The 12,549-nt window shown below is 37.2% G+C and overlaps 1 protein-coding gene across 50 annotated transcripts in view; it reads left to right on the forward strand.

Moving 5' to 3' along the window:
- adgrl2a (adhesion G protein-coupled receptor L2a) overlaps positions 1 to 10,693 on the forward strand; it is a 126,424-nt gene extending 115,731 nt beyond the window's left edge. For 12 of the 50 annotated variants that reach the window (XM_032571945.1, XM_032571947.1, XM_032571943.1 and 9 more), the window contains 4 exons: positions 2,183 to 2,279; positions 3,826 to 3,954; positions 5,393 to 5,410; positions 8,079 to 10,693. In XM_032571945.1, the coding sequence (XP_032427836.1) occupies positions 2,183 to 2,279; positions 3,826 to 3,954; positions 5,393 to 5,410; positions 8,079 to 8,926 (1,092 nt within the window). In that variant the 3' untranslated portion in view covers positions 8,927 to 10,693. Of the gene's footprint in view, positions 1 to 2,182; positions 2,280 to 3,825; positions 3,955 to 5,392; positions 5,445 to 7,418; positions 7,472 to 8,078 lie in introns of those variants that run through there. The other 38 variants (XM_032571949.1, XM_032571986.1, XM_032571951.1 and 35 more) reach the window with 22 other exon arrangements.
- Positions 10,694 to 12,549: the final 1,856 nt, after the last annotated feature.

Raw genomic sequence — 12,549 nt, forward strand, 5'->3', positions numbered from 1 at the left:
ATAGTACAAAATTGTGAGACAGAACCAGCCTTACCTTATTGATAGCAACACTATAGATAAACATGTTGAAGGCATTCCTGTTCTGTGGGGATGCCTTCAAGTGATTGAGTTCAGACAGAGATGGATGACCAAAAATACAGAAAAAAATCTTTCATAAAATTGTGTTTCTCTACTTCCAGATTTATTTAATAATTTAATACGCAAATTCTTTCAGGGTAAATGTGAACTGTTTACCACAAAAATACTTTAGGGCTCTGTTTGTCTGCAAAGCTACCGAGTACTTGGTGAAAATTATTATTTCTGTTTTTATTTTCCTTTTGATGAAAAGGAATAAACTGAATCTATTTTGTGCTGAGGTTGAAACCTAACATCTGAAATACCTCTAGAGGTGAAAAGTTTCTATCTGTCTCGGCCTTTCTTAGAAGAAAGCACATTTCAGCTTCAGAGTTGCATCAGGAAATGTTACATTATTCCACATTTACCAATCAGGGTCTGCTTTGCTGCATGGGAACCTTTCTTTTGTTATGTCCCTTTAGCACTTGCTTTTATCTTTATTTTTCACGGATGTCATGTGCATGGGAAACAGTGTTGCACTCTTTAAAAAAACATTGTAGGCACACTTTTACTGCAGGACGACCTGATGCTGCAAAAACGTACGGGTTTGAACAGTGCCTTTCTTGTAATAGGCCAATAGCCTTTAGCGGATAACATCCCCAGAGGTGATGTGTTTGCAGAAAGACAATGATGTCACTTCAAAACTCCAACCAAGAAGAACTGGAGTTAAAGTTGTTCAAAAGGTGACTTAGATGAAAAAAAAAATTATATAAGTTGAGATGCACTAAGACCAGTGACGGGTTCTTTTACTGAGCTAAGAAGACATAAAGTTACATATTTTTCAGTATCAGTGAGGTATTTCAAATTAAGTCAGGGAAAACTGTGATTAATTAATCAATATTAATTGTTTTTTATGACATGTTGCTTGTATTTAGAGGTGCAGAAAATAATCAATTCTTGAGAGAATCTCGGTCCCTAGTCCTGAGAATTCTGAATCGATTCAAAGTGCTCAAAAATTGATTTTAGTCTGCTTAATTTTTAAAAAGTTTTATGTGCAAACTTATTTTTGTATAAATATAAACTGATGGGATTTGATGCAATATGGAACCTCTCTACTTGTTTTCAAGGCTCTCACTGGTTTAACAACTTACTTTTACATCATAACACTCCAGCTATAGCTTCAGGATTCATTTTCCACTATGCACTAATGTTGAACATTCCCAGATTCGGGCTCAAAATGAGTAGTAGCAGCCTTTTTGATGGTGAACCTCTACATGTGGAGCAGCCTAGCTTCCATCGCTAGAACTGCTCATTGTCAGTCAAAGTAAAACCTGCTTAAAACTTATTTTATTTCCACTAGCTTTTAATTGTGACTGAGAAGATCATATTTACATATATCACCAATAATTTTTTTCTTAAATGTTGTTGGTCATTTTTATTGTATTTTCAATGATTTTGTAGGACTATAATTCCACACTTTGCCCTTAGTAAAGCACTTTCATTTTTACTTTGATATATTAAGAAGCTGTAACCAGTTAATTTATATATCTTCAGAAATGTCTGTAATTCATTCAGGTCTACAACAAAGTGTGAGAGAAAAAGGCTTAATTGTTTGTTCCTTTTCAGCTTTTAACCCGTATCTGTTTTGGACAATGTCAGAAATGTTTTTTTTTTGCTTTTTGGAATTCCTTAGACTTAAGGATCTTCTTTTCAGTGCTACCACACAAAGCTTCAAATAAAAGACTCTAAAGGCAGTTCAAAATATAAACACTTTAGTCATCTTGTCTTCTTGTTGAATCAATAGTTAAACCTTGTTTTTGAAAACATCCCAGTTCCTCATATAAACGGAGGAAAATACTGTTGCTATGTGATCTTATAATTTATGACTAGAAACTGGAAAAAGCTATAATCAGTATCAGCAGGTCAAAGCTTTACAATTTAGTGACAAAATTCTGATCAGTCCATGAGAAAGATAACAAAAATGACACCAGTGCTGCTCTCACCTTACTGTGAAGGCAGGTGAGTGATGCAAACTTTAATATATATTTTAAAAGATGAAGGAAAGTTGTTCTGAAACCTGCACGGGCCGGATTAAAGTCCTAATGACTGTCCCTTGTTGACCTGACAGAGTCGTATCAGGAGAATGTGGAATGACACCGTAAGAAAGCAATCTGAGTCCTCCTTTATCTCAGGTGACATCAACAGCACCTCCACCCTTAACCAAGGTCAGTTCACACCTCATCACTTTCCACACCTATGCACAAATTCCATCTGCCAGCTAATATTATCACCTTGAAGTACCTGCAATCACAACACAACACAAGGTGCAGGCAGTAAATGCCGTTGTCTTGAAATGACAGTGCAGCATGGTTCATAAAAACGCAAGGCCTTAAAAATGAAGTTTTCTTTTTCTGTCAGCTCAGAGCTGGGAAAAAAAAATCTTCCTCAAATTCTGCAGCATCTCCTGTACCTCGGTCTCATCGGTCTCAAATTGAGACTTGTGTGTTTTCGTGATTTAAGTGTGGGCTGTTAAAGATCATGCCCAGGGGACACATAGGCAAAACTAAAATGGTTGTAAAAAGTTTTATTTTCAGAATATCTAAACGTGAAGCAAAAGGCTATTTGTTGCCCAGCACAGAAGGTGACCCCTGTTACTTTATAAAGAGATTTATGGGTCGGGGGAGGAAAAACTGTCATTTATTATTTAGCTTGAGCACAAATATGATGATGAGAAGATGATGTTCAACTCTGGCTGACCCAGAGTGCTTAGTGTGATGTTAGGCTTTCTGCTGCCTCTCAAATGGCTTTCTAAGCATGCAAGGGAAAAGAAGGTTTACACTAAGGTAGCTTAACTTTCCCTCCGCTGACTTCTGTCATTGCTGCTCTTTGCCTTCCCCTTTTTCCTTTTTGATGTCACTTCCCAAAAGACAGAATCTCGCATTGAGCACTCTCTAGGACATTTTGACTTGGTGATACATCAGTAACAATCTGGAGGTACAGCTCTCTTTTTCTGCCCCTCCGCGCTACCATTTCCTGGAGATGTTAATGCAAAGGTTGGATATTGATCACTCCGGGGCGTAGTAGCAACCCTAGAGAATTAGTGCACTGAAGGAGGGCTTTATCTCCTAGAAGCACTTCCATGTCATTAAAAACATCCCTGGAGACATCTCAACATGACAGATGGCATTTAACATAGGTGATAAATGGCAGTGGAAATACCTCAGATCCTTAAAACACACTGCAAGCTCAGGAGAGAGATTAGGCTTTGGAAGATAATGGCTAAATTTTTAGCCCTAATTGTTTTTTCTTATAAATAAAAACCTGGCACAGTCGTCCTGTCTGTCATAAAGTAGAAATTATATTTGGAGGGACGTGAAACAGCAAAACCTTTGCATAATTACAGAAAATCTAAGGTGCAGAAAAATGAAGCTTGCACAACATAATAACTAAAAGTGAGTTATGAAACACACTTGTGACAGAATGTAATAATGAGCATAGTTGGTTGAAAATTAGTTTGTAAATAAATGGGTTAGGAAGGATTTGTAACACACTTAACAAATGGATGGGGGGACAGGCACCAGCAGAAGATGCGTGCAGGAATTTTTCCTTTCCTTGTTGCCTTGAGTGGAAACTTTTAATTAAAATCCCTACTTTCAGATTTAGGCTCACCCTTAAAGACAAAGTCAGATTCTTTGCCTTTTTTTCTGTTCTCCATGACACTTTCAGACAACTGCCAAACTTACCTGCTCCTCCTCTGTCTTGCCACTCCAGGAATGACTGGGAATTACCTACTAACAAACCCTCTCCTGCGACCACAAGGCACTAACAACCCTTATAACACCTTACTGGCTGAGACAGTCGTGTGTAACACCCCCACAGCTCCAGTGTTTAACTCACCAGGTGTGCTTATTTAATTCTTTCACCTGCATTCTGCCTTTTTTTATATATATATTTTGTTCTTTTTCTCTCCCCCTTCCTCACTGATGTCTTCAGTCAAGTGTTCAGAAGGCGAAATGAAACACAGGATGTTCAGCAGTATCGTCTTTCCGTTTAAATCACTGTCTCTGTAAGACTTGATAATGTGCTCATCAAATGTGTGTGTGCAAAAAAAACAAATAGAAGTAATACACTCACATTGTGTCATGCATGACACAGATCTTTGTGGTTCACCTGTGTGTTCTCATATTTCTCTTAACGGGACATAATGATTAAGATGGGAAAGAGATACTGCGCATTCTGCCTCGAGATAATGTAAACAGTGGTGTAGACCTGAAGCTGTAGTATAAACTGCACGATCATTAAGATTTATTTCCATGAACATATGAGGCAATTTGTTTCATGCTGTGCTACTTCTTAAACATGGTAAACTCCAAGAATTTACAGTGCTCTCCATATTTATTGTCAGCCCTGGTAAAGATGTGTAAAAACCCTTAAAATTAACTATTTATGGCAGCACCACAATTTCATATGAATGAAAAATACTTGAAATGTGACAAAACGAACTTGGGTTCTCGTCCAGGCTTTCTTGTGACAAATCTAGTTTTTTAAAAATCTTTGTATGAACTATTCCCTGACATTTGACAGATTGGAGGTTTATTTTTCCAGTTCATAGGTTAAAAAAAACAAACATGGTCTTTCAACGGTTTTTCGGTACCCATTCCTTGACTAATTTAAGATAACACACATCTGCTTACCTACATGGTGTGCTCTCTTGTCTTTCCCATTTTGAAGAACTAAGAGATGATGGTTTTTACATCACTTCATACAATTTTAATTAAGATCAAAATATTTCTTGATTGGTGTGTTATTTTATCTTTCCTATTTTGAAAAATTAAATATCTCCGGGACTCATATTGATTGCTAATTAAGAGCTCCTCTAAGCACTCGGTATGATGATGACCAGTGTGATGTATGCATTTTAAAAATGCTTCACTTTTATTTCATAATAGTTAATAGGGGTTGCCAGTAGATATAACATGGCAAATTTTGCGTAAAGCGATATATATTTTTAATGAGATTTTTCTCCTTTTTTAAGTTTGAGATCATACGACCCAGATTTAAAGACAGCTGCATTTAAATGCACCATCATATCTTTACCATGGCTGCCAATAAATGACGTCTTTTTTGTATGCATTGTGTTATCAGTGTCTAAATACAATATTAGGAACTAGAGTATGCCTGTGCAAATAGTAATGATCACTATATTTCTGTTGTATATGGCATCAGAACATATATAACAGTGATAAGGCTGTGATGTTTTTGTATGTGCTGTTCCTTTTTGAAACTGAAGTGGCATCTTTTGTTATGTTTTGTGCTTTTCCCCTGTGCTTCCCTTTAGTGACCTTCAGAGAGACAAGTATGGGAGTAAAACTTAACTTTGCCTATCAAATGTAAATTTTTTTCAGCATGCTTATTTAAAACAACCCCAAACCCTCGGCACAATCACTGGTTTACTTTAGGCCATTAACACACACTCAAGTGGAGAGCAAGTGGTTCACAAAAACAATCTAAATCAAAATAGCTCAATTTGATCATTTTAAGGAATCTTTCAACTCCTGATAGATTTGTCCTGAATTTGCCCACTACTCTGCTTTTCTTTGTTTGGTTTGTTTTTTATTGACCAAAAATATGTTTACTGTTGTTTTTATTTTTTAAAGAAGAAAACCGTTTATAAAAATATTTCCTTTTCCCCCCTCACCCCCTACTGTCTGTCTTAGTTGTCCTGGTGTGGCACTCAGCAGTCTCAGTGTCCAGTATTATTCCTGTCACAGTCTTTCAGACAACACCTGTCTGGACACTAAATTGCCTCCTAGCAGGCATTAACACATAGATGTCACAGCAGCAGCTGTTCCATTTCCTTTTTTCTTCATTCAGGACTTATTCATCTTTTTCCTAACTTTGAAAAGATTCTCCAAAGACTGCTCATCTAAAACTGCTCCACACACTGCCTTCTTCCTTACTCTTTTTCTTTATAGTAACCATTTCAAAACATAAGTTCCCTTGGTTCTCTAAATCTTATTATTCTACAAGGAGGAAACCAGCCATTGCAGAGAACATTTTTTCTCCTTATCTCCTCTCTCAATCATGACATAAATAATATTTACATTTCGTAGGGTTGCTTTCCATGACCTCTATGCTTTGAGACATTCCTAACACAACCACATCTGACCTCTGCAGTGGCTGTGTTGTCCTGAGCTGTTCTCCCAATGACCTGGGTCTCAATGGGAACTGTTACAATGACGGATGCCAAGTGCCGGGCTGTGGGCAATCTCTGACCTTTTTACCAGCTCTGGGTACACAACCTGCCAACTAACAGGCAGCAAGTGTACCACAATAAAGTCACCGAATATGGGACTTTTCCTCAAAGCATTGTGCCTTGCAATAGCGTTCTTAGCCCTTATCAACATCAGTGTTTTTAACATGAATTCAGTAGGAAAAAGCTGAAGTTGTTCATAATTGTGAAGTGGAAGGGAAATGATGCAAAATTAGAAAAGTGTTGCTTGTATATTTATTTAAGTCATTGCTTTAGTGTTACAACTATTGAGCCAATAGTAACTGTAAGTCCTTCAGCAGTATGTCTGTACCAGTTTAAAAGACAGATTTGTGGCCATTATTCATTCTGAGTTATGTAAAGTGAAATCACATTTAATGGAGAAAATCCATGAACATGTTTTGTCGTGGATTTACAGTTGCATGATGGTGTGAAGTTTAACAGGGCAAATCATGTGTTGCTCTAAACCATTCCATTGTAGCGTTGATTGTATATTTAGGGTTATTGTCCTCCTGGAAGGTGAAGCTTTAATCCAGTCAAAAGTCGTATGCAGTTTCTAAAATCATGATTTTCTTCATGATTTCTCTGTATTTAGCTCGATCTGTTTTTCCATCAAATCCCAGCAGAAGAAAAGCATCATGTGCCACCACCATGCTTTACACATAGTGGCCTCATAAATGTTTTTTTGTGAGCTACAATATCCTGGGAGTTTTGCCATGCTTTTTCAATTTGTACCAATTTAAAATGGGTTAATGCCCCATTGTCAGACTTTCATTATTCTTTTCTGTCTACTTCACAACTATGCACACTATTATGTTGGTCTATTACATTTAATCTGGATAAAATATACATTAATTAGTGGCAGTAATGTTATAAAAACAAAAATAAAAGGATGTGAATGCTTTTACAAGGCACCATATTTGTTGCCATTTGATCCACAAACGTAAAAGCAGTTTAAAGCCTGTTTTATTTGCTGAACCCTTGCTCTTGCTCTGTTGCAGTTAAGACTTTTATCTTACATTTTGTTGTTCTTTTGAGCAATTCTCCATGTTACAATAAATCATTTTTTTTTTTACTTTTTTTTGTACATCAGCTGCTCTTAGACCAGATAGCCTGAGCAGACAGACATGATGTGAGTTGTCTAAAGTGAGTCTTTTCACCTGCTGTGTGTGGTGATGGTGGAGTGCTGCTTGTGGGCTCCCCTTGTAGTGAGAATACAGATGGCTGTCCCATGTTTATACATAACTACTTTCCCTTTTCTGTCTTTGTCATATTTCCCCTACATTTCCTTCCTCTTATTTACTTTACCACATAAATTCTATTAGTTGCTAGAGATCCCGTATGTGTCAGCCTGCCAATTTGTCGCTTCATACTTATACATCAACCTGTTGCCGGTGTCTTGTGTTAGTGTTTGGATCTGTTTCTTAATGTTGTTTGGGATCTTTTTTCATTGCTTTGTCACATATGTGACGGACTTTAATGCACAATGCCCTGCTTTTTTACAGTGATTTTTCAAAGGGAAAGTTGAAATGTATACATGAGAAAATACAAAAATTTCTCATTGCAAATAAACTGCATGTTTATGTATTGTATGTTAAGGATTGTACCCAACTAACAGATTTAAAGCATGGCTTAAATTAACTTTGTTTTTACAAAAAACTGCATCCTAAACAGCATTAAATTTGTATTTCTCCTTTTATGATTGTTAGTGATGACTAATGTAGTTCCCCTTGATATTTCCCTTTGTTTCCAGGGCACTCACTGAACAGTGCGGTGAGGGATACAAGTGCAATGGATACTCTACCGCTAAATGGTAACTTTAACAATAGCTACTCACTCCGTAATGGGGACTTTGGCGACAGTGTGCAGGTAGTGGACTGCGGACTCAGCCTGGATGATGCTGCCTTTGAGAAAATGATCATCTCTGAGCTTGTGCACAACAACCTGCGTGCCTGTAACAAAAGCCACCAACAGCAGCAGCACTCCAGTTTACGTCACCCGCCCCACCGCCAGCAGCCTCCGCCGCCGCAGTACCACCATCACCATCACACGGAGCGGGCTCCCCCCAAGGTGACGGTGGTAGGTGGCAGCAGCAGCGAGGACGACGCCATTGTGGCTGACACTTCATCTTTGGTCCACATGGGCAACGCGGTGGGCCTGGAGCTGCACCATCAGCAGGAGCTGGAAGCGCCACTCATCCCCCAGCGGACTCACTCGCTTCTGTACGCACCCCAGAAGAAGGTGAGGACCGACGGAGGAGTCGATACCTTTGTCAGCCCACTGACACCCACCAACCCTGACGACAGTGAGCAGTCCCCAAACAGAGACTCTTTGTACACGAGTATGCCCAATATTACAGACTCTCCATGCCCTGAGAGCAGCCCCGATGTCGTGGAGGATGTCTCCCCCACCAAAGGGAGCGAGAATGAGGATGTTTACTACAAAAGCATGCCCAACTTAGGGGCAGGCCACCAGCTCCAAGCCTATTACCAGATAGGCAGAGGGAGCAGTGATGGTTACATTATTCCAGTTACTAAAGAAGACTGCATCCCTGAAGGTGATGTACAAGAAGGACAAATGCAGTTAGTGACAAGCCTTTAAATGTATTTAAATCATCCCCTTAGCCCTGCTGCCCTGACACAAACCCTGACTTCTTTCAGGGCATTACACATTGAAGGCAGGACCATTCTTTTTTTTGTTTATTTTATTTTTTTAAGCGAACCCAGCAGTTCCACGACACACACACGCTTGGCATCTACAGACGTTCCCTCTGCCATCCGTGTTTCCATCTCCTTCCCTGCAGACTCAGAGACCTGTGGCACAGAAACGGCAGCGCAATGTTTTCAAGAGACTGTACATAAAACGAAGAGTCAGATTTCAATTCTAAGAGACAAGCCAACAATGTATTTAAATGTGCTGCTGCTGTTGAGTTATTGAGAAAACTGAAGGTGTGAAAACATAAAATAAGTTGAAAAAAATTACAAAAAGAACAAAAAAGGAAAAAAAAAAATTACAGGTGACATCCAAACAGCAATTTCCCTCTCAAAGGTTGTACATACACTTCCCCAAATCTAAGCTCATTTTTGTTTGTTTTTGTTTTTACACCCCTGGACCAGGACATGGACATGTTTGTAAAAAATAAAATATTTCCTGATCAGACTGTTAGAAAAGGAATATCAGGTCCTGGCTGCTTCCCATCACCATCAAGTTTGGATTGTATAACCACTAGCAATCAAGCCCCTGGCCTTATATTTTCTCAACTGTTCCTTGAACTGTTGTCAAGGAAAAACTGCTCAAATATATATTTTGTTGTATTGCTAGTGTAAAATAAGAATTCATAGGGTTGGGAGAAAAAAAAAGCATAATTATAAAGAAAACTTTTATTTGCAAAATTTTAACATTTGAGAGACTATTGTGTAAAAGTTGCACATATGTTATACCATCTGTTTATGGTACCAACACTTCGTTCAAGGTTGTATGTTTGAGCATAAAGGCCTATTAAAAGAAAACAGTCAAACAATGCATTATCTTTTTTTTTTTCAATTTATGACCAATATTTTGTTTAGTTCCTTTATTTTCATTTGAGTTAATATTGTCCCTTAGAATATCTTTATCCGATTTTGCCAAAGTAGCTTTGCTTTAGTAGAAGGGGACTGCAACAACCCAGTCAAGGTGATTTATTCATTGCACATTTTTTTTGTTAATACTTTTGATTGAAATGGATCTCTTCAACAGTCACAGCAGAGGGATGGGAAAGCGCTTCTGAGATGAAACCGACTTTTGAAAATAAAGTTTTTATCTTAAATGTAGTTCTTCCGCTCAAGTTTAAGTATTTTATTTATTAAAATCTTTCAAAAAATGAATAAATAAATAAATTGGGAAATTTGTGAATAGTTTCCCACACTGGTATACATGCTGTACTGTAGCTCATGTTTTTTATGTAAACATAAGGGGCTTATCACTTAAGACTGATGTAAAGTTCAACACTTGTTTAACAAATACAATAAATGTGAGATTTTTTGTCAACAGACAAGTTGCTTTTTTTAATGGCTTGTGTTTTTGTTATATCTCTAGAAAGCAGGTTTGATCATATTGCTATTGACATAAAACACTTTTGACTCAGGTTCTTAGTAAGTCCCGAGCACCTTGAAAGGCAAACTGATACAATTTTGTTTTCTGGAGGATTTTCTTTTCTCTTTTGTTTTTCCTGCTATCTTCAATTGCTGCAGAGTAGAGTGATCTCGCCATATGTGTTAGAGAAGCCAAATCTGTCCATGTGATTCAAACATGAGAAACTCAGGTAGGAAAAATTGCATTGTAAATGTTTCTCTGTGTGGTTGTAACACTAATAAAGGTTCAAAAATGACACTGGTTTAAAGCATTGTTCGCTTAGTATATCATTGTATGAGAGAAGCACAATTAAAGAGTCTGTCACTGCAGAAATACTCAAGTTCGTTTAACTGCTGCGTGGGAGAGTGGAGAGGAGTCCACAGGCCTAACAAGGGGTCAGCTTTCCACATGGCTTGAGTCTTAAAACTATATAAAACATAATATTTCTGCATATGACACATATTTGCTCTAATTAATGTCTGCTCCAGCTGAAGCCCACAGTCAGCTCCTATGTGTTTTATGCCCCAGGTGATGCTAATTTACAAAGAATTTTGATATAACACCAGTTGAGGCGGAGTGACAGCTCACAGCAGGAGGGGCTGGAAATTGCACTGTTTACCATTTGGCACTGAAGGAAATGACTCAGAACTTTGCAGAAATGGACTTGATGTCAGTGCGCATAATGCTGTGTGGGTTGCGTGTTGTTTTGACTTGTTTCAACAATTATGTGACATTTTGTGCAATTATCTGAGGCTTCAAATTGTCATAGAGGGATTGCGTTTTTACTTTATTTTTTATTTTTTCCCGTGATCTCTTGTACAAACCCCTTGAATGTCAGATTGGAATCAAGTGTTAGGGTAATTGTTGACTGTTGAAAAGCATAATCGCATGCATAATAATGAGGGGAAAAAATCATATCAGTATCTGTTCTACCTTCTATTCTACCCATCTCTGTTTTATCTTTTTAACAGCACTTGAATTATTACATTTGTTAAATTAAATATTCTTTTAAATTTAGACAAATTAATCAATAATATTTAATTTATTTATGTTTCAGAACAAAATGTAAAAAGTGTTTTTAATATTAACTTGAGTGTTTTTTACAGTTTTAAAGACAAAATAGATTTCAATCTAACAATGGTTTAAGATGGGTAATCTCACAAATAAATGTAATAGAAAAAATAAATATTTTCTACATTTCCAAAGAAGCAGTAGTATTATCAGTGGTCATAATAAGCTTTCTTTATTCAACACCTATAAAAAATATTTTTTTTATTCATGTACTGTCTGTCAAAATCATACTACTGAATTATATATATATATATATATATATATATATATATATATATATATATACATTGAAAACCATTTTCTTAGGAATAAGTAAGAATGGAAATGAAATTTACTATGATCAAGTAGTAAATTAGAAATCAATACATAAATAGAAACTTCAAATTAAAACTTTTAATAAATTTATGTTCACAAGAAAGCTACAACTGTGTGGTATAACTTTAGAAAAGAAATTATGAAAACCTTAAAATGCCTTTTTGTCAGCTATTCTGACCTGAATGATCATTTGCATAAAATAATCTCAGACCCTCATTGGAGCGGCTTGATAATTTCACTTCAAGCAGAAAGGAGCTCTTCAGGGCATAACTTGGTCTAAACAAAATAAATAAATACATTTAAGGAGAAAACTTTTTATTTATCTTTTAAAAATAAAATAACATTTCTCCGCCTGTGTTTACTCTTCTATTTACTTATCCTTACACTGTGACCTTAGAGATGAATGAACTGGAGGGTAAGCAGGTTTATTTTTCATTATTAACAGCAGAGAAACATGAGCTGAGATTGTCTCCAGTCTTGTCTGCGGCAGACGGTGTGGTCTCGGCAACCCTCTGGCTTTGCGTGTGGCCTTCCTGCTGTGCAAGACTTGCTGTAGTTCCCGGGGTTTTTCTCTGGGAGGGGCTTTTAAAAATTAGGGTAAGCAGCTGAGGGACCAGTAATCTGGTTCCTGTTGCTGACGAACCGTATTGCCAATGCAAAGGAGAAGAATCTATTTTTGACTAAATGGTGGCAAATAGAAAAGAGGCTATTTGAATGTAAGAATTCTG

This window comes from Xiphophorus hellerii, chromosome 9 (assembly GCF_003331165.1).
Source record: "Xiphophorus hellerii strain 12219 chromosome 9, Xiphophorus_hellerii-4.1, whole genome shotgun sequence".
In the NCBI taxonomy this organism is placed as follows: Eukaryota; Metazoa; Chordata; class Actinopteri; order Cyprinodontiformes; family Poeciliidae; genus Xiphophorus; species Xiphophorus hellerii.